The 22,286-nt window shown below is 35.6% G+C and overlaps 1 protein-coding gene across 2 annotated transcripts; it reads left to right on the top strand.

Annotated features, from left to right (window-relative positions):
• Nucleotides 1-3,544: 3,544 nt before the first annotated feature.
• Nucleotides 3,545-12,729, top strand: LOC134329367 (uncharacterized). Of its 2 annotated transcripts, none has more exons than XM_063010609.1 (6): nt 3,545-3,645; nt 4,744-4,918; nt 8,642-8,685; nt 9,284-9,669; nt 9,772-9,906; nt 10,450-12,729. In XM_063010609.1, exons 2-6 carry the CDS (start codon nt 4,866-4,868, stop codon nt 10,741-10,743), a joined length of 912 nt encoding a protein of 303 aa, XP_062866679.1. In that variant the 5' UTR covers nt 3,545-3,645; nt 4,744-4,865; the 3' UTR covers nt 10,744-12,729. The 2 variants fall into 2 exon arrangements, with proteins under 2 accessions (XP_062866679.1, XP_062866687.1); XM_063010617.1 differs by having other exon boundaries at nt 9,772-9,895; nt 10,450-10,550.
• The last annotated feature ends 9,557 nt before the right edge of the window (nt 12,730-22,286 follow it).

Here is a 22,286-nt window from a genome sequence, read left to right as displayed (position 1 = left end):
CCTTTACAGTCCAACACATTAAATAAGCAGGTATAAACGGTATATTTGTACTTGGTGATTGTCTACATATATATATATATATATATATATATATATATATATATATATATATATATGTAGACAATCACCAAGTACAAATATACCGTTTATACCTATACATATAGACAATATATATATAATAAGGTAAAATATCATGGGTGTCTAAGCTGTCCAATCTATTTATTACATTTACATTTTCGGCTTTTAGCAGACGTCTTCATCCAAAGCGACTTACAGTATAGTCTAAGCAATTGAGGGTTTAAGAGTTTACAATAGTACTAACACAGATTAAGACCCTAATCAAAACAGATGTGGCTAAAATATTGGTAATATTAGCAATTTATTAGAATTTGGACCCCTCCTTTCAAAAAAAGACTTATCAGACATCCATAAAAAGTTGGGCCAGTAACCCTAAATGTCTAATTTCAGTAGGACTCTTGCATATCTGTACTGGATGTATGGATCTATTGTTGCACACCCTTTGGTCATGTTTATCTCTATACATAATAACTTCTGGCCTGTCGTTCTTTTTACCGACACTAGAGGGCGACAAAGATGCCTCTTTAATTTAACCCTCACCATTCCAACACACTGAATAAGCAGGTAAAAACGAGTATAAACGATTTATTTGTACTTGTTGATTGTATATATATATATATATATATCCGTAACACCGGTCCTAATATCTAATTGGCTGAGCCGCATTCGAAGCCGTTGTAAAATCCCCAATAAACATATGACCACCTCACATCTTTCCATATTAATACGCCACTGAAAAGAAAAAGTACAAACTTGGTTGAACACTATTTTAAGTCATGTACTATACATGAAAATGTCCAGATTAATATAAACAGCAATCCTAATCATTCGTCCAAGAAATAGTGTAATAGTTTTTGTGGAGGAATGTTTATTAAGAATTTTATGTTCGCCCTCATGTTGCCTAGCAACACTGTTACCGGACTACCTGATGTCGCGAAAGAATGCTTTTTGTAAGTGTTTTTGTAAATAAAAACATTTATGAATTGAACATTGTTGTTTTTTTTAAATTATATTTTATGTTGACCACCGTTTTATAAAAGCAATAAGCCACTCGAGACCGTGCGGTACTGCTATGATTTTATCACGGGAAAGTTTTAGAAAAACATCCATAAACATAAAATCGCAGTAACCCACGTATCTCGTGGCTTATTGCTTTAATTAAGAATACTTGTGCTTGTCCTCCTTATCCTCTCTTTTTCTAATCGTTCCTGTAAGTTTTTTCTCTTCATTCATCATTGTAGTTCAGTTTATTAATTTAATATCCCTCAGTTTAAGTTTAAATTTATTTAATTTAATTCTTCGATGTCCTTTCATTTTAGTAGATCCCCTTGTGTACCACTAGAGGGAGCTCGTGTACCACCAGTTCTATTACCACTGGTCTATACTTTGTTGGCATGTGATCGAAGATCTGATGTGATTTTTAGAAAACAATTAACATGTAGTTAAAACCTGACAACTTTATTCTTGAAATATTACCACTTAAATTATATAAAAAATATATAAAAACAAATAATAAAAATATTTCAACGATGGCCCTAAGACCCTGTCATAGTCCTACCTAGTAAGCCCAGGAAATGTTTGTTTGTTTGTTTATTAGGATTTTAACTTCGTGTTTTACACTTTGGTTACATTCATGACAGGAACGGTAGTTACTTATTACACAAGATTCATCAGTTCACAAGGTTATACCGAACACAGTCATGGACAATTTTGTATCTCCAACTCACCTCACTTGCATGTCTTTGGACTGTGGGAGGAAACCCACACGGACACGGGGAGAACATGCAAACTACACACAGAAAGGACCCGGACCGCCCCACCTGGGGATCGAACCCAGGACCTTCTTGCTGTGAGGCGACAGTGCTACCCACTTAGCCATCGTGCCGCCCAGCCCAGGAAAAAAGAGCAAGCTGGAGATTTTGTCTTAAAACACCCTAAATCTATATAACCGTCACATTAAATGATCAAACACACTAATATTTTTAGCTTTTTAAGTAATTCCATGCCATATTTCATTGTGGTACTCATATCTGACTGCACAGTCTTGTGTCAGATGCCTTTATGCTGACGTGTTATTATTTGTTTCAGTAGGCCTCTCACATTTTAACAGTATTTAGGTTAGCATTATCATCCCCAAAAATGGAACATACAGTGTATCACAAAAGTGAGTACACCCCTCACATTTCTGCAGATATTTAAGTATATCTTTTCAACACCATGCAAACAATCAGTGGATCAATAGCATTACCCATACAACCAGGGATCCCTCACCACATTGAACAGCTAGCAGCAAATGCTATGAGTTAAAAGCAGCTTTCAGATAAATGACATGATGGCGCACTTAGTGAGGGTGTGGTAGAAATGCCACAAACATTTTTGTGATTAAACATTCTCAGTAGCAGCACAGCATTCTCCTTGGTTATCACCCAAGGTGGTGGATCATTCTTAGCACTGCAGTGACACTAACATGGTGGTGGTGTGTTAGTGTGTGATGTGCTGGTATAAGTAGATAAGATCCAGCAATGCAGATAGAGTTTTTAAACACCTCACTGTCACTACCGGTCTGAGAATAGTCCACCAACCAAAAACATCCAGCCAACAGTGACTTGTGGGCAGCGTCTTATGACTGCTGATGAAGGTCTAGAAGATGACCAATTCAAACAGCAGCAATAGATGAGCGATCGTCTCTGACTTTACATCTACAAGGTGGACCAACTAGGTAGGAGTGTCCAATAGAGTGGACAGTGAGTGGACACGGTATTTAAAAACTTCATGAGCACTGCTGTGTCTTATCCACTCATACCAGCACAACACACACTAACACACCACCACCATGTCAGTGTCACTGCAGTGCTGAGAATCATCCACCACCTAAATAATACCTGCTCTGTGGTGGTCCTGAAGAACAGGGTGAAAGCAGGCTAAAAGTAATTGTAGAACTACAAAGTGCTTCTATATGATAAGTGGAGCTGATAAAATGGACAGTGAGTGTAAAAACAAAACGGTGGTTCTAATGTTATGGCTGATCAGTGGTTACTCTTAGTTATTTCCTTGATGGCTGTAACATATTTCACAAAATTTAGGATCCTGCTGTAATTGTATAAAACTAAGGACACCAAATCATGTAGTTGTGAAAAACAAATTCGTGAAAATCAAATTGAATTCTTTCTGTATACAGTATAACATTTCATAATGCGTCACGTTTTTTGGCAGTGAAAAGTGAAAAAAAATTAAAACAGGATATGATGTACTTCCAGTCTGCAAAAAACTTTATACAATTATTTTATTGTACTTAAATTGTAACTTTCATTACTGTTATTTAATACAGCATGTTATAAATTAAACTCAGACATCAGACACAGTTAAAATGACTTTGTTCCTTAAATGCAAATGATTCATAACCACGTTCATAATTCACTCACTGTCGTCAGCAGCGTGTTCTGTTTGTTAACTGGGTGTGGCGGTGAGTTTAGTGTGTGGTGTGTTTTCCTCTCAGAGCTTAACGACAGAGTACAAAGGTGAACAAATGTAAGAGGAGCTTATTTCCTGATAGAAGGAGCAACTCCAGTAAGTGTTAATCTACAGTTTTATTATTATTTACTTTAAATAAATTGTGTTTCTCAGTACAGCTTATTTAATTTGGTACAGTTTTGTAATTTTTCAGTGGTTGATAAAATGGCGAACTTGGTTATGAGAATAATGGCGACTGCTCTTTGGCTCTATCTGAGTCTGCTTTTAAAATTTGTATTAGAAATTAACATAAATATCAAAAACAAATTATTTATATTCTTTATTTGACTGATTATGTAAGAAATAATAAATATATTACATTTTATGGATTTTTTTGGTTTCGTTTTTACTTAGGCTGTATATAGTTTTTTTTCTACTTATAACGTCCTGTTAATATTATGGGCTGTATATAGTTTTTACTTGTATATAGTTTTTTTTACTTATAATGTATTATTAATATTAACTCAGACGTTGTTGAATTACACATACTTGACAAAATTGTCCACAGACCATTGTAAGTTTTTCTATGGTTGATAACATGGCACACAACGAATCTGCCTCTCTCAGAGTGTCTCAGAGCTTTTAAATCTGTATTAGAAATCCACATAAATATAAATAAAATAAAAACATTAAATCCTAAATTTAATTTAAAAAAATTTCTGATATATATGAAATATATCAAATACATTACGTTGTATTTTTCCCCAAAAAAAACCTCATGTAAATTTTAATCTACAGTTTTATTATTTCTTGTTTTACATATTCACATCCCTTAAAATTAATTTAGGTTCTTAGTACAGCTTTTTTAATTTGGTAAAGTTTGTAATTTTTCTGTGATTGGTAAAATGGCGCACTTGGTTATGCAAATGATGTTAAGTCAACAACTGCTCATTGGCCCTCTTTGAGTCTGCTTTTTTGTATTAGAAATTTTCATAAACAAATGAAAACAAATGATTTAAATCCTTTTAAAATATTTCTCAATTGTTCTGCTCCATATTAGCATTTATTGTTTTTTAATGTAAATGTTTTTGGAGGTTTTTCCTCTGTATTAACATTCTGAGCATACTGCTGTTGCATTGTACCTGTAACTAGGTAAGCATATTTTTTCATTGTCAAGCATTTTACAGCCATTTTTTCCTTCTTCTTCTTTAACAGCCAGCTAGTGTGTATTCATTAAAGTGAAGGTTTAAGAAAGAAAAAAGAAAGGAAGAAAACCCAGAAACCTTTCTTTCTCTTTCACTTTGCTGAATACACATTTAGTGCAACTGCGTAGGACGATGATCACCGACGTTTTATCCATGAGAACAGGAGACTCAAGCACAGACAACAAGTAAGCAAATTTATATTTAATTTTAAAGTAATAATGTAACCTGCTTCATTTGCTCAAGTCTAATTCTGATTGTTGGCTTTTAGTTTTTACAGCATACATGTATACCAGTATGTTTTTTTGCTACCATAAATACAAGAACAGCTTATTTGCATCTTGGCGTATATTCTACAAGTCTGTGAAACTGTATTGGTAGAGATTAAACACAGGTGGTATTTGTAATATATATATATATATATATATATATATATATATTATTAAATTCATAATAAAAAATAATTAAACCAGCTTTAGAAATAATTAAAATGGCAACACGGCTATAATTTAATTATTTATTATTTATGAGTGTATGTACACTATGTTCTAAAAAGTATATAATATAATATAATTCATGAAAGTACACACTGTTACCTTAGAGGCAGCAAAGAAAATATTAGGCAGCATGTACAAATTGGTACAGACATGTTCACTTGCAGCTGCTAAAGAAAAAATCTAATATTGAGTGGATTGAATACTAGACAAGACAATTAGAGGTTTGAGAAATTGCAGCTAACACTAGATCAACTGTTAAACTAGTGAAACACGAGTAAAGTTTTAAAGTTAGCATATTTTTACTAAAAATACCCACCTTAAATGACGCACTGCAGCACTACAGGAATGTCCCAGCTGTCTTAACTAACTGGGACTTACTGACTAACTAAGACTTTGTCCACATAACTAAATAAATATTCTTTACATATAGTTTTTTCTTCAGGTCGAATAAATATTAATATTAATATTTCACTTATAGATATGTTAAACTGCAAATACAAAAGTGAAAGTTTCTAAACAGCGCGGCACACGTAACATCTATTGAATCTATTGAACATTCAAAAGTTCCATATGTTCAATATGTACTTGGTCAGAGTTTCCTGTTCGAGCTGTTTTTGCAACATAGCTGTCGCTGTGGGGTTTACCAAGAGAATCCAAGAGATTTAACCTTCCACCTCTGAAGTCCACCAAAACCTATTGGAACATCAAGCAGGATCAAGCAGGAACTGGATTGCATTGTTCAATTTGGAGTCATCAAACAATCAAGTTTGTGGTGTGCTACCATGGTTCGTCCTTATTTAAATGAAGATGGCTGCATCCGTGTGAACCTGAAACATTTGTAAGGAGAAATTGTTCTACTCACAATAGATGATATACTACCAAAGCGGCGTATGGCACCAGCAGGCAACTAACACCCATGGAGAGGTATCTCTTTTATAGTTTACACTTTGCCGTTACATGTGCTTCTAAAATATTGTCAGAGCTGCTCAAGGATGTCGAAGAATCTAAAGTATTATACCATAAAATGAAATTATATGATAAATACATCTTAGACTGTCTTAATTAAACTGTCTAGAATATTTCTTTGATGGAGGTGGCATCTGCCCAGACCCAGCTAAGGTGTGTGTTCTTGGTTTGCTTGTGTCCCCATCAGCAAACACAGACTATGAAGAATACTGGAGATGCTACACAAACTTTCAGAGATCATAAAACCACTCCAAAAAGTTTAAGCAATTAATCTCTGATCTCTGAGTGGTATTTTAATGTAGCAACATGGAAACAATGCTTGTACAGCAGCTGTTTGGGCCTGTAAAATGTTCTTCACCTACCGGTATGGTCTTGACTCTTTAACCAGATGTCAGAAACTTTGTATCAGTGATAAACAACAAGATTTGAATGCTGTGTTACTAGGATGTCAGAGATTCCTGATGTGGATAATAAAATACAACTCAACAACCATACAGAAAGTACCTGAAACTGGTGAGTGAGATGCGAACATATGAAGATTCCAGACACACATGGCCGTGTTTTAGTTAAAACTTAAACAAATCAAGCAACAATGAAGACTCCCAATTTACAGACGTTACATTCAGAAGTCAGAAGTTCTATTTCAGAAGCAAACTCATCACATATAGAGGATAAGAGGAAACTCAAATAGGAAACTCAGTCCAGATGAGCTCCACACCACTTCTCTCACGATCATGGAAAATAATAGCTGAAGATATAGGTGTAGCCAACATTATCTCTCATGATACATAAAGTCTACACATCTTCCACATGTAATGGACATGTCTTGATGTACTTATAATGGACAATGGACCCTAAAGTCAACACTTTCAACATTAAAAAAAATAGTAGCATTGATGAGCAACACACAAATCAAACCAAGACAGAAGAGCTGTGACTGGGCTAAGACTGAGAATGTGGTTCAGCAACAGACAACACAGAGTCATGTTTGATTAGGACTACAAAGAGAAAAACAGCCATCACAGACATCACCATAGTCATCTACCTTACTAAAACAGTTCATGCAGTTCATACAAGAACCTGGAGCAAAACCTAAAGAGGCTGAGCATCATATTCTAGTAACTACTATTGTTATTAAATGTTGGTGTCTGAATTAAGTAGTGGTGTTATTTACATGTATAAAAACATTGTGTATATTTGAAGTGGATTTAAGTATATTAAATAATTAAAAAGACTGGTTGAATTCTTCTTTCCTTTTACTGTATTATTCAAATATCTCCAATAGAAGTGTAGCTGGGTTGGAATTCTGAGACTTTGCGGTCTATATCATACGAGGGTTCTTCAAAACGTTTCCACACTTTTTAACTCTGTTTATTAAGAATTTCAAAAAAAAATTAACCATGTTTAGCCACTGAGGCCCCACTGCCTTTACATCATTATCACATGAAAATCTTCTTCCACTTAAAGCTTCTTTAAGCAGTCCAAAAAGGTGGAAATCAAATGCCGCTAAATTGGGACTATAAGCTCTCTCTTGGTTTCTCAGACACGACCAGTTACTACTCCTCCCACCCTCACCGTTTCCAACCACAATATAAAAGTGTGGAAACCTTTTGAAGATCCCTCGTATAATTTATTATGCATAGTTTGTTCTTCACCAGTCAAACGTGGATTCTTTGAATGACTATAGTTTTGCTTATGTAGAATGAGTAAATGCAAAGGTATTATCCAAAAGTGATGAACAGAGAAAAGAACCAGGAAATGTTAATGTAAGATAAAAATCCAATTCCGTACAAATACATATTGCCTTTTATTTTTTATATTTTGAAAATTCAGGTCACGTCATTCACTTCATCGTGTACCGTGTATGATAAATCTATAAATTACAGTTCTGTGAAAAAGTATTTACCCAATTTCTTCTATTATGCTCATTTGTTACATAAATGTAATTCTTTTATATAAGATAGTCAGTATAAGTAAACTAAACTAGTTGTTCCACCCTTGGCAGTAAATGCATTGGAACGTTTACGATAACTTGCCTATAAATCTCCCACTTGATCCATTTTGTTTTTATTTGGGTTGCCTTTGTCTAAGATTAAAAGTAGTTTGAAGATCTGAATCATATAAATGTGAAAAATATGCAATGATGGAAGCTTTTTCACATCACTGTATATCAACATAGCAAAAATGTGTTGATGTAATGTATTTATGTGGGAATTATTTACACAATAAAATAAATTCAAGCTAAAGCTTTCCCCTGTATTGTTTGCAGTTATTTTTTGATATTTATTTGTTTTAAGTTTTAATTTGTCATCTGTGTTTGTTTTTGTGTTCAGTATAATGAAATCATTATATTTAATATACATTAATGAACTCTATATATTTAAATGTTTGACTTTTGACTTGACAAATGTTGCCATTAGTTAAATATTTTTTTGTTTTGCTGTGTAGTTGCATAACAGTGAAAACTGAATTCCTTGGAGCTTACAAAGAAGGTATGTACAGTGTATGTGGATATATAACCATAAAGACCACTGTATGTACAAATACCTTTTATTGGTAATTTCTTTGGAACAGAAATCAAATCATGTATTATAAATATGTTATAATTGAATCCATATGTGCAAATTATTCAATTTAGGTGTTCAGTCACACTTATTGCTAGAAGGTTGTTGGGTAATTATGTAAAAGAGATAAAAATCTCACAGTGGGTACAACACTTTGGAGAAAGGCCCTTGTTCCAGGATGACTGGCACCCTGTGCCCAAATTGAGGTCCATAAACACATAGTTTCATGAGTTTGGTGCAGAGACCTTGACCTCTAGCCCACAGAACACCTCACGAATGCTTTTTAAACCAACTGGACAGACCTTTCCACAGACAGTCCTCCCATAAGAGTGTAGTCTGTAATGGCCATGACTTTGGAATGAGATGTCCTCCAAGCTTATGGTCAGGTGTCCACAAATCTTTGGCCATATAGCATATCTTAATAATTTGTTTATGCTACATGTCAATATTATTCAATGCATTTAGATCAACATCACTTATTTAGACATAAGTTTATAGTTTATTAATCCTGATGTTCTTATTTCAGGATGTGTAAATCTCACGGAAATTGCCAGTGTTGTAAAACGTCACTCGGGTACAGCTCTTCCTCTGGTGAAACCAAAGAGCTACAGTTTGAGGGTGTGTGGTCAGGATGGCACAGTCTATGCTGGAAATGAGGATCAGCTAGAAGCCTGGAAAGATTACTACCTGCCAGAGAGGATGGAAATGGAGGTGATCGGTGCACTTGACGATTTTGCGTGTGAAGCGTTTGGTCTGCAGTTAGTGCTGTTGGTGTGTGAAGACGGAAACATCTACGCCTACGAGGATGAAGTTCTGCATCTTGTAGCCAGAAGTTTAAGCGAGCTGTTTGAAACTGGGATGACCTTTCCTGGAATAGAAACCTACAAAGAAGGCGAATGTTTCGAGGATTATGTAAGTATTTAAACTTTCCATAAAAAAAACTTTCCATATGACCTGTAGTGATAATGAATATGTCTGATCTAAACTCTTCATGTGACCTGTTTTGCTTCTCAGACAGAGGAGGAATACAATGAAATGATGGAATCTGAAGAAATTAGGGAAATGAAAGAAGCACACAGCAGGTTTCGGGAGTCCTTGGAGCTTGAAATGCTGGAGTCACTAAAGCAATTCAGACCAAGTAAATCAAAGGTATTTTTCAGTTTAAAAAAAAAAGCCCCCTCCCCAAATACTGGATGAGTAAAAAAGGTTTTAACCTTTTATATTTTAAATTTTATATTTTAAAACCATTTTTCTTTACAGAATATTTTCAGAACGTCTAGGGGCCTAGACTCTCTCTCTTCTTAAGCTCACCTCACATGTTTTCTACAGGGGTTTAGATCAGGGAACTGAGATAGTTTGACAGAAGTTTGATTTTGTGTTCAGTAAATAATTTATATAAATATGAACTTGTGTTTTGTATTACTGGTCCTTCTGGAAGATTCAACAAAGACAAAGTGAACTTCCTGTACTTCCACTTGGCAGATGTTAGCCAATTATACAAATATATACAAACACAAAATATGTACATACAAATTCATATATACATGATATTTTAATATATAATTAGTTAAATAAATGCTTCAGTTACAGTTTGTGCCTTAAAGTTACAGGGGTGCCAGTTATTGTGGAGGGAAATATGTGAACTTGTTCAATGTATTTTTATTTTTAACTAGCTGGTTTATATTTTTTCAGGTATGCAAAGAGGATGAGGAGTTTGCAAAAGAGGACCCAAATTTGCAAAACAAATCAGAAATCATTAACAAGAATTCGGACATTGTTGTTCCTAGATGCATGGACATTGTTCTTTGGCCCTCGAGTTATCCACCTAAACCACACATTCAGTCAAAGTTTTTCTGGGCAGACACTTTGATGCCTCACCGTTTAGGTACATTAAATCTGCTTAATAGGAACTGCTCACCAAATGTTGTGTATTTTCCTTTTCTGCTGAACTCAAAAACCAAAGAGCTCAGGTGCAAACAAATGTAAGCAGTTCCAGTAGTGTCCTTTACTTGGGTGCCAATATAAATGTAGTTGTCTTCCATAAGGGCACCACTTGTTGATCACAAAAATAGCTTTTTTCCACCTAAAGAACATTGCCAGGTTACGTCCTTCTCTCACTGACCCTGTGGCTGAAACTCTCATCCGTGCATTCATTACATCTCGACTGGACTACTGCAACTCTGTGCTGGTTGGGCTTCCATTCAGCAGGTTAAAAAACTTCAGTATGTTCAGAATTCAGCAGCAAGACTTCTTACTCACACTAAACCTTGGGAACACATAACCCTCGTACTGCAAAATCTTCACTGGCTCCCTGTTTATTACTGAGTACAATACAAAATTCTTCTCTTGGTTTATGAATCTCTGCACGGTCTGGCCACGGTCGGGCTCGTGACTTTTTTTTTACTTCTTAAACTAAAGCTACTCTATTGTAGAAGTAGAGGTGCCATTCGAAATTTCATTGTACTTGTGTATAGTGGATAACGCGCGCGCGTGTGTGTTTGTGTGTGTGTGTTTGTGCCTTTAGAAGAGACGCTTTGTTCACAGTATCGCTATAAGTGATTCATTGATTCATGAGTTGAATCGTTTTATGTGAAGCGTAAGTTGCTCTTCTCGGTTATCTCTCCGTGTTTACTGTTATTAATTAAATGTCGTGGTTTTAAATTAACACCAGCTACTACAGAACATTTTGCGTGACTCTCTTACATTAAAAAGCTTAATTAAAAAGCTTAATTAAACTGCTATTACCTCAGATCTGTAACCGAGTCAGACTTGTTCCGTCTAAGCAGCTAAAAGTTTTCTGATCCTAAAAGTTCAGCCGATGATCCTGAACTAACGAATTTGGTAATGAATAAAATTTTGCCTCTGATTGGCTCTGTAACGTCTTCTGTTCTCATCTACATCACAAGCAAGAACCGCTTACGATTTACCAAAGTGAACCAGGAGTTTATATAACGTGCTGATAGAATCGACTCAGATGTGACTGGGTTGAATTATCTTTTTAAAGTAAATATTACAATCAGCAAAATTACATCGTATGTATGATGCACAACATTAATGATGTTATTTTAGGTCATGAAGAGCTTTCACTGTGGTTTCTGTACGATGGTTGATGAATGGTGATGTGATGGTTGGCGCTTCGTAGCTCAAAGTCTGAATCAATCCACTGAGCTGTTAACTTAACGTGATCTTTATATATCACACGATCGGATCGGCTACTTTTAGGAAATATCGCCGATCGCCGATAGCATATTTTGATTAAAAATCGGCCGATACCGATTCGTAGCCGATCGATCGTCCCATCTCTAGTAAATATGTAAATAACAAAACTGCATCTGAAAGGTGGGGGGGGCAAGTTCATTGGCATTAGATGTGATTAAAGATTCAAACAGAATAAAAGGTGCATTGGTTACATGTTAAACTACATCAGCAAATTATTAATACCACCCCAACCATGACACTTTAAGATACTAGCCATTAAGCAATGCATTTTTTAACATTGCCAGCCCAGCTCTGTTTTTTTATGTTTTTGTCTTATGATCTCCTTGCTCTGATTACCTTGTTTTAAAGATTTTGTTCTATTTGTTTTTTAGATACGATTAGTTGCAATAGCAAGAATATTAATTATTTTTAAGGTAGCAGCATAGAGCATAGTTGTGAGCATAACCGTGCTGTAACAGTACAGTAAGTTTTCTGTACATGACAGTACAGTGTACTAAAGATTTTTTTTTTTAAATTGCAAATCACAGATACATGATGCACTTTAAATTAGATAATATACAGGGTAGTGGTAGCTTAGTATTTAAGGCACTGGTAAGGCCCTTAACCTTAAATTGATCATATTGTCACAATTGGCTAAAAGCGTCTGCTAAATGCTTTAAATGTGAATATAAATGGGACAGGGTGCTTATTATGCACTAGGCTTAGTTTGTTGTTAAAATGTATTAAAAAAATTACATTATATTTTTTGACTTATTCTGTGTACATTTGTGTCAGTGTCTGTTTTAAATGCAGTTTATTGTGAGTTTTCTGAAAATATATAAAATATCGCTGGTTTAAAAATGAACATAACTTAAAAATATAAATATGTTGTTTCACAACAAATGAGTTGTTAATATGCAACAGAAACAATTCCTTACCTTAACACACAGGCATCAAAAGACATTTGGTTCATATAACTCTACCAAGTAATAATACTGAATTACAGAAGATAAAATTAAGTTTTTTATTATTTGTCAAATGATATTCTATTAGTTTATAACCAATTCCATGTTTACTGCAGTCAACCTTACAGTTTTCATGGTAATCACAGATTCAGAAATTGACGCAGAAAAAAATAATATAAACAAAAAAAAATATTGTGGTAAAAAGTGCATTTTGTGTAACATGTATGCAGGTGTATTCATTCAGGCATAATTTATTTTTAATACAGGTACTGAAATCTGAAGAATTTTGAAATGAAAAATGTGATGACAACACCGCATTGTTGCACATTTTAAGACATTTGCTGATAGAATGGGACAAAATAATTCCTGAAACATTAAATCATTTAGTATCTCTGGTGCAGAAATGTCTTTTACATATAAAGAAATGGCTATATTACAAAGTTGGAAATGCTATACCGTCCCTAATTTTAAAAAATGTGTTATAGCCCTAAAATGCAGCAATGGATGTATGTTAACAAAGGAAATGAAGTTGACCAAACAAAACATGAACAAGGGTGCATACTGTCTTCAACAAAAAATGTAAGTAAATGTAAGAAACTTTTTATTTGCATATTTGATACTGTCCATTCCATACTGAACATTTTCTGATTTGGGGTTGTAGTCACAAGCACCATCTTATAGTCATCAAATCCACAACACAAGGGTTGGATTCCTGTTTTGTACCTGGTATTTCCGGGTGACCCACCATGACCCTGACCAGAATAAAGCGGTTAATGACAATAAAATAAAACCTTCCATTTTGTTTATTACCAATAAACTAAATGTGTGATAATGATTGATTGGTACTGTGAATAAGAGCAGATTAGTACATGTGACTAGACGGTGTGGGGTAGACAGTAGGTAGCCACACAGCAACAAAGCAAAGCATTGACGGCATAGTGACAATACTTTTTGAAATTTACATATATTTACAAGACAATGTGTGTGTGTGTACATTATGTGCCCTGTTTTGTTAGTAAATCTAGGGTGTGGTGGCTGCCTGATTTATTTTACAAAGCTAAACCCAGGTACAAAAGTGAGCAGTGTAAAAACTGTATTTAGTGATGGACATCTTAATCTACAATCAATCTTTGTTTTTTTTTACATTTCAGATGAACTTTTAATAAAGCTCAGATATAGTAAAGAATTTACATGGAATTTTATGGCCTGATAAAATGTGAATCTATAGACATGTTATAAGAATAATGTTGAATCAACAGCTGCTTTTTAACCGTGATCTCCAAGTCCCAACATGCTTAGCACTCACTTTGCTCATCAGTTGTATTGTTTTTTGAATTGCAACTAGGTGACAAATACATGGTCCATACGGTCACTAAGACTTAATCAACTTGACAGCACTTTTTTGAAAATGCTTAAATCACTGTTTTCTAGCAAATAAATAATTTAATGGGAAATTATATACTATTCAGTCAGCTGTACTATGTATTTAGTCTGAAGTTAATTGTTTATTGATCTTTCTGATTAGTGTTGTCAAGCATCACACTGGTTCACATTAGTTCCTCTGGTTAAACTGAAGAGCTGCTGTTTGAGGGTGTGTGAGCAGTAAAGCACAGTCTATGCTGGTGATGAGAATCGGTGCGATGTACAATATTTCATTTGATGATTTTCCAAATGACCCATTTGGTCTGCACTTGGCTCTCTTGTTGTTTAAAGATGGAAATGTCTGCACCTATGAAAGATAAAGTTCTGCACTGTAGCCAGAAGTTTGTCACCAGTTTGACACTGGTATAAACTTTCTGGATTAAAAACCTTCAAAGTGGGCAAAAGTAAGTAAGTCTTTACTTTTTTTTACAACATGTTTGCTGACCTATAGTAATAATAGATCTCTTGGATCTAAACCTTGTGACTTGTTTTGTTTCTCTAACAGAAAAACAATACAATAAAATTATGGACTCTAACAAAATTAAGTACATAAAAGAAGCACACAGCACATTTCTTGGAGATGAAAACAAGTAAATTATTTATTTTTGTTCAATAAAATGGACTTTAGAGGTGGCAAGATGGCTTAGTGGGTAGCACTGTCGCCTCACAACAAGGTCCTGGGTTTGATCCCTCGGCGGGGTAATCCGGGTCTTTTCTGTGCGGAGTTTGCATGTTCTCCCTGTGTCTGCGTGGGTTTCTTCTAGGAGCTCCCAGTTTCCTCCCAAAGTCAGGTTAATTGGAGACACTGAATTGCCCTTTAAGTGAATGGGTGTGTGTGTATGTGTGTCTGCCCTGTGATGGACTGGCTGGGATAGGCTCCAGCACCGCCCGCGACCCTAATTGGATAAGAAATAAATGAATGAAGGAAATGTTTTAGATACTTCTGCTGTTGTCTATAGTTGTTGTTTAGGTTTTTTTTCTTAATTTTTATTTTTTATTGTTTTATTTATTTTTTAGGCCTGTGAGGTTGGAATATGGGTCTGCTTGTTACTATGCACAGGACCTCGTGTGCTGCACATTATGCAAAACCGTCTTTTCTTATTTCCATTGTTGCTTTGCACCAAAAATGCAAAAGATTGCACCACTCAGCAATTTCTAAGATTGTTATACTCCATGAAGCCACAGTGATTGCAGTTATCACCAAAGGAAAAACCCTTCAAACAGTGTTAAACCTACCCAGGGATGGCTGTTGGTATACTTGTCTTACTATAAAACAGTGTTTAGTTAGACCCTTTAGTATGTAGTAAGTACATTTTTATTTATAATCTGCTTTATAAGGATCCCAGCAGGATCCCAATGCTTCATGTGTATTTTGCACATTTAAATAAGCAATAATGTTTTTCTTCATTAGCAGTGATTTCCTGCTTTCTGCCCTCCTATAATCCCAATTTTCACCCAGTCTTTTGTATTGTGAAGTCATGAATACTGACTGTAGCTGTGTGTGTACATTATGTGCCCTGTTTTGTTAGTAAATCTAGGGTGTGGTGGCTGCCTGATTTATTTTACAAAGCTAAACCCAGGTACAAAAGTGAGCAGTGTAAAAACTGTATTTAGTGATGGACATCTTAATCTACAATCAATTTTTTTTTTTTTTTTCTTTACATTTCAAATGAACTTTTAATAAAGCTCTGATATAGTAAAGAATTTAAATGGAATTTTATGGCCTGATAAAATGTGAATCTATAGACATGTTATAAGAATTATGTTGAATCAACAGCTGCTTTTTAACCGTGATCTCCAAGTCCCAACATGTTTAGCACTCACTTTGCTCATCAGTTGTATTGTTTTTTGAATTGCAAATACATACAAATACATGGTCCATACGGTCACTAAGACTTAATCAACTTGACGGCACTTTTTTGAAAATGCTTAAATCACTGTTTTCTAGCAAATAAATAATTTAATGGGAAATTATATACTATTCAGTCAGCTGTACTATGTATTTAGTCTGAAGTTAATTGTTTATTGATCTTTATGATTAGTGTTGTCAAGCATCACACTGGTTCACATTAGTTCCTCTGGTTAAACTGAAGAGCTGCTGTTTGAGGGTGTGTGAGCAGTAAAGCACAGTCTATGCTGGTGATGAGAATCGGTGCGATGTACAATATTTCATTTGATGATTTTCCAAATGACCCATTTGGTCTGCACTTGGCTCTCTTGTTGTTTAAAGATGGAAATGTCTGCACCTATGAAAGATAAAGTTCTGCACTGTAGCCAGAAGTTTGTCACCAGTTTGACACTGGTATAAACTTTCTGGATTAAAAACCTTTAAAGTGGGCAAAAGTAAGTAAGTCTTTACCTTTTTTTACAACATGTTTGCTGACCTATAGTAATAATAGATCTCTTGGATCTAAACCTTGTGACTTGTTTTGTTTCTCTAACAGAAAAACAATACAATAAAATTATGGACTCTAACAAAATTAAGTACATAAAAGAAGCACACAGCACATTTCTTGGAGATGAAAACAAGTAAATTATCTATTTTTGTTCAATAAAATGGACTTTAGAGGTGGCAAGATGGCTTAGTGGGTAGCACTGTCGCCTTACAACAAGGTCCTGGGTTTGATCCCTAGGCGGGGTAATCCGGGTCCTTTCTGTGCAGAGTTTGCATGTTCTCCCTGTGTCTGCGTGGGTTTCTTCTAGGAGCTCCCAGTTTCCTCCCAAAGTCAGGTTAATTGGAGACACTGAATTGCCCTTTAAGTGAATGGGTGTGTGTGTATGTGTGTCTGCCCTGTGATGGACTGGCTGGGATAGGCTCCAGCACCGCCCGCGACCCTAATTGGATAAGAAATAAATGAATGAAGGAAATTTTTTAGATACTTCTGCTGTTGTCTATAGTTGTTGTTTAGGTTTTTTTTCTTAATTTTTATTTTTTATTGTTTTATTTATTTTTTAGGCCTGTGAGGTTGGAATATGGGTCTGCTTGTTACTATGCACAGGACCTCGTGTGCTGCACATTATGCAAAACCGTCTTTTCTTATTTCCATTGTTGCTTTGCACCAAAAATGCAAAAGATTGCACCACTCAGCACTCTAAGATTGTTATACTCCATGAAGCCACAGTGATTGCAGTTATCACCAAAGGAAAAACCCTTCAAACAGTGTTAAACCTACCCAGGGATGGCTGTTGGTATACTTGTCTTACTATAAAACAGTGTTTAGTTAGACCCTTTAGTATGTAGTAAGTACATTTTTATTTATAATCTGCTTTATAAGGATCCCAGCAGGATCCCAATGCTTCATGTGTATTTTGCACATTTAAATAAGCAATAATGTTTTTCTTCATTAGCAGTGATTTCCTGCTTTCTGCCCTCCTATAATCCCAATTTTCACCCAGTCTTTTGTATTGTGAAGTCATGAATACTGACTGTAGCTCAGGCCAGAGATGTATTCTTTTGATATATTTCTGGAAACTTTTGTGAATGTCTAAATAATTTGTACTGATTCCTTTTTCATTATTTAGTTATACTGTGGCATAGTGCTGTAAAAATTTACACTTTTGCAATACACACCACCATTTCCTAGGTCCCACATGTGAATACAAGTGAATCTATCCTACTAACCTAGAGTAAAGGTAATGCTCAGGATTGCTGTGTAAATGGAAAGGCTTCACAACTTGGCCCTGCCGCCCTAGGCCTTAAAAAGAAAAGTTATGGTATAGTCCCTTTGCAACTTGTTCATTAAAACTCAGATACTCTTCTTTCTGGCTGGTGGTGTTTGATGTCCTTTTCTGACATTACAAATTACAATAAATGTGTGTTAGTGTGTTTCTGTATTAGCATGTGTGTGTGTGTGTATTAGCAAGTACTTAAGTAGTGACGTGGATTGTGAGACGACGCATTTGGCTGCCGCTTCGCACCCTTGTAAAACTCTTTTCGTTGTTTTATCTAAGTTGAGCAAGGTGCTGCTGGACTGACAAATGGCACGGAACATTTTACTGCATTTTATACATTGGATTTTATTTTAGGATTATACAGTGTTAGTATTGTGCTGTGTGGAGCTCTCTTTGTGCTACTGTGCTAATATTTTGTGGAGCGGAGTGTCTTCAGCAGTGTGAGTCAGCTGATTACCTGTTCTCTGTGTCTGCTGGTCTGTGTAACACATTATGCTACTGTGACTAAATTCTCTCTCTGTCTATGTGGATTGTTCTGGAATTTCTCTTTTGGCTGTTGGGCTTTGATGAATTTAACTTCTTCACTCTGGTTGCTGCATTGCTGTAAGGTTTCTAAGGTGATGCCAGGTTCTTCTGGCATATCTCCCACTAACATGTGTGACATTGATTTATTCATATTGATCCATTCATATCTGATAATGGACCATTCAGCAATTTTTACTGTGTTTTTATGTCTGTAGATGTTTATTCCTATTTTTATTTTTGCTTTAATTTTCTTTATTTGTATTGTGCAGTGCCCCTGAATGTCTTTAAAGTAAATAAAATAATGTTAACACAAAAAAAGTTATTATTAAATATTATAATTAATCAATTATTGTAGTAACCACTATGGCACTTGGGTCATGTGTTAATTGTCCAATCTGTGGAATGAAGAAGAATACAAAAAAGAAGCATTTTCACTATTTGTCTCAAGATGTTGGACCACACTGTTTGTCCTGAATGTTTTTTTGTAGTAAATAAGTGCTATTTATTTTTAAGATAAAGCATTGTTTTAAATATGATCCTTTAATCCATGTCACTACATAATCATGTTAAAGTTTTATAAGTTTTACTCTGTTTTGTCTGGGCTATTTTTATTAACGTCATATTAAATGTAAAATGTACAAACTATTGTAATTAAAGTTGTCAGATATTTAAGTCTCAATAAATAACATAATAAAATGAAGACAAAATTAAAAATTAAGGTTGAATCTATTTGAATGAGTGTTATGACTGGCTAATTTTACTTTTACTACATTTACATGTTACATATCACAAAAGTGATACTACAGGGCCAAAATGAATTAAAATCTGACCATGATGTAACTGAATTGTTAGACATTCTTTGTGAGAAGGCTTTATATAAGATTTTGAAGGGTAGCTGTGAGAATTTAGAGAGCATGTAAATAAAGAGACAACTGAAAACAATGCAATAAGGCAAACAATTACTTTTTTACTCCACCGTAAATGGCTTATGTAGACTGATACTGGTAACTGGAAAACGAAACTCAAGCTGATCAGTGAATGAAGTTTGGAAGCAGGAAGGGTGTGGTGAATCACTCTAAAGCAACAGGGAACTACATATAAAAATGCAGAGCTCAAACAACTGAGTACGTTCTAATCTTCAGCATTGTGACTGGAAGATTTTTTTGGTCTGCTGAACAATACCAACAGAAAATACAAACCTAATGGTAAGATTTGTTTTTTAACAGGCATTTACAAACTGCTACATTTTTCTGTTCTAATGTCATGTACTATATCATTTCATCAGCAACCGCAGAACAAGGCTGTCCTCAGGAGGGGGTAAGAAAAACAGATATTGTAAAAATACAAAGTGATTTTGCTTATAATCTCTTCTGACTTGTTTAAACCATTACTTAAATGTTTAAAGTTATAGCTGATGAATATCACATTTTTTATTCCTATCTTTCTATTTCCTTCTTCAGGAAGCCTAAAGCGTTGTTGGCTGTTCATAAGACAGAAAACCTAAAATCATGTGGCAGCTTATTAATTAGCTACATATTGCAGCTGCCAGTACAGGAAAATAAACTTAACGAACTCATGGATGAGGTAGGTAGAAAAAAAGTGTTTTTGTTATTTGGCAGATTATTTATTTGGTAACTTTTAAACATTTATTGTTAAGTATCAGTTTTTTTCTTAATTGCAAAGAACTGTTTGTTGATTACATTAATAATAACGTATATGGGACAGTGGTAGCCTAGTGGGTAGAGCTTTGGATTATCAACTGAAATCTCGGCTCTGTACTCTGACCCCAGCTTTCAAACAAATTGTGATATGCTAAGAAAGAATTTTATTATACTGTACACCTGTATATGTATATATGACAAATAAAGGCATTCTTCTTCTACCCTTCTCTTACAGTGTATCACAAAAGTGAGTACACCCCTCACATTTCTGCAAATATTTCATTATATCTTTTCATGGGACAACACTATAGAAATGAAACTTGGATATAACTTAGAGTAGTCAGTGTACAGCTTGCATAGCAGTGTAGATTTACTGTCTTCTGAAAATAACTCAACACACAGCCATTAATGTCTAAATAGCTGGCAACATAAGTGAGTACACCCCACAGTGAACATGTCCAAATTGTGCCCAAATGTGTAGTTGTCCCTCCCTAGTGTCATGTGTCAAGGTCCCAGGTGTAAATGGGGAGCAGGGCTGTTAAATTTGGTGTTTTGGGTACAATTCTCTCATACTGGCCACTGGATATTCAACATGGCACCTCATGGCAAAGAACTCTCTGAGGATGTGAGAAATAGAATTGTTGCTCTCCACAAAGATGGCCTGGGCTATAAGAAGATTGCTAACACCCTGAAACTGAGCTACAGCATGGTGGCCAAGGTCATACAGCGGTTTTCCAGGACAGGTTCCACTCGGAACAGGCTTCGCCAGGGTCGACCAAAGAAGTTGAGTCCACGTGTTCGGCGTCATATCCAGAGGTTGGCTTTAAAAAATAGACACATGAGTGCTGCCAGCATTGCTGCAGAGGTTAAAGACGTGGGAGGTCAGCCTGTCAGTGCTCAGACCATACGCCGCACACTGCATCAACTCGGTCTGCATGGTTGTCATCCCAGAAGGAAGCTGACGCACAAGAAAGCCAGCAAACAGTTTGCTGAAGACAAGCAGTCCAAGAACATGGATTACTGGAATGCCCTGTGGTCTGACGAGACCAAGATAAACTTGTTTGGCTCAGATGGTGTCCAGCATGTGTGGCGGCGCCCTGGTGAGAAGTACCAAGACAACTGTATCTTGCCTACAGTCAAGCATGGTGGTGGTAGCATCATGGTCTTGGGCTGCATGAGTGTTGCTGGCACTGGGAAGCTGCGGTTCATTGAGGGAAACATGAATTCCAACATGTACTGTGACATTCTGAAACAGAGCATGATCCCCTCCCTTCGAAAACTGGGCCTCATGGCAGTTTTCCAACAGGATAACGACCCCGAACACAACCTCCAAGATGACAACTGCCTTGCTGAGGAAGCTGAAGGTAAAGGTGATGGACTAAACCCAATTGAGCACCTGTGGCGCATCCTCAAGTGGAAGGTGGAGGAGTTCAAGGTGTCTAACATCCACCAGCTCCGTGATGTCATCATGGAGGAGTGGAAGAGGATTCCAGTAGCAACCTGTGCAGCTCTGGTGAATTCCATGCCCAGGAGGGTTAAGGCAGTGCTGGATAATAATGGTGGTCACACAAAATATTGACACTTTGGGCACAATTTGGACATGTTCACTGTGGGGTGTACTCACTTATGTTGCCAGCCATTTAGACATTAATGGCTGTATGTTGAATTATTTTCAGAAGACAGTAAATCTACACTGCTATACAAGTTGTACACTGACTACTCTAAGTTATATCCAAGTTTCATGTCTATAGTGTTGTCCCATGAAAAGATATAATAAAATATTTGCAGAAATGTGAGGGGTGTACTCACTTTTGTGATACACTGTATATTACTGAATGACACAATTTACCCCATCTGTGATAAGCAAGATCTTAAGAAACCCTCTATGGCAAGGTGTACTCCTCTCCTAATAATAGATTTTATGTGTTTCAAACATATCCATTGTTAATATATATAAAATCAATCATATGATATGCTTCCAACTTTTTGGCAACAGTCTTGATGGAGACCCTTTCCTTTCTCAGCATGACTGTGCCCCATGCACAAAGCAAGATCGATAAACACATGGGTTAATGGATTTATCATA

The sequence above is a fragment of the Trichomycterus rosablanca genome, chromosome 2, assembly GCF_030014385.1.
Source record: "Trichomycterus rosablanca isolate fTriRos1 chromosome 2, fTriRos1.hap1, whole genome shotgun sequence".
NCBI lineage: Eukaryota > Metazoa > Chordata > Actinopteri > Siluriformes > Trichomycteridae > Trichomycterus > Trichomycterus rosablanca.
Note: the sequence above shows the minus strand (reverse complement) of the source record. Positions and strands in the feature narration are given on the sequence as shown.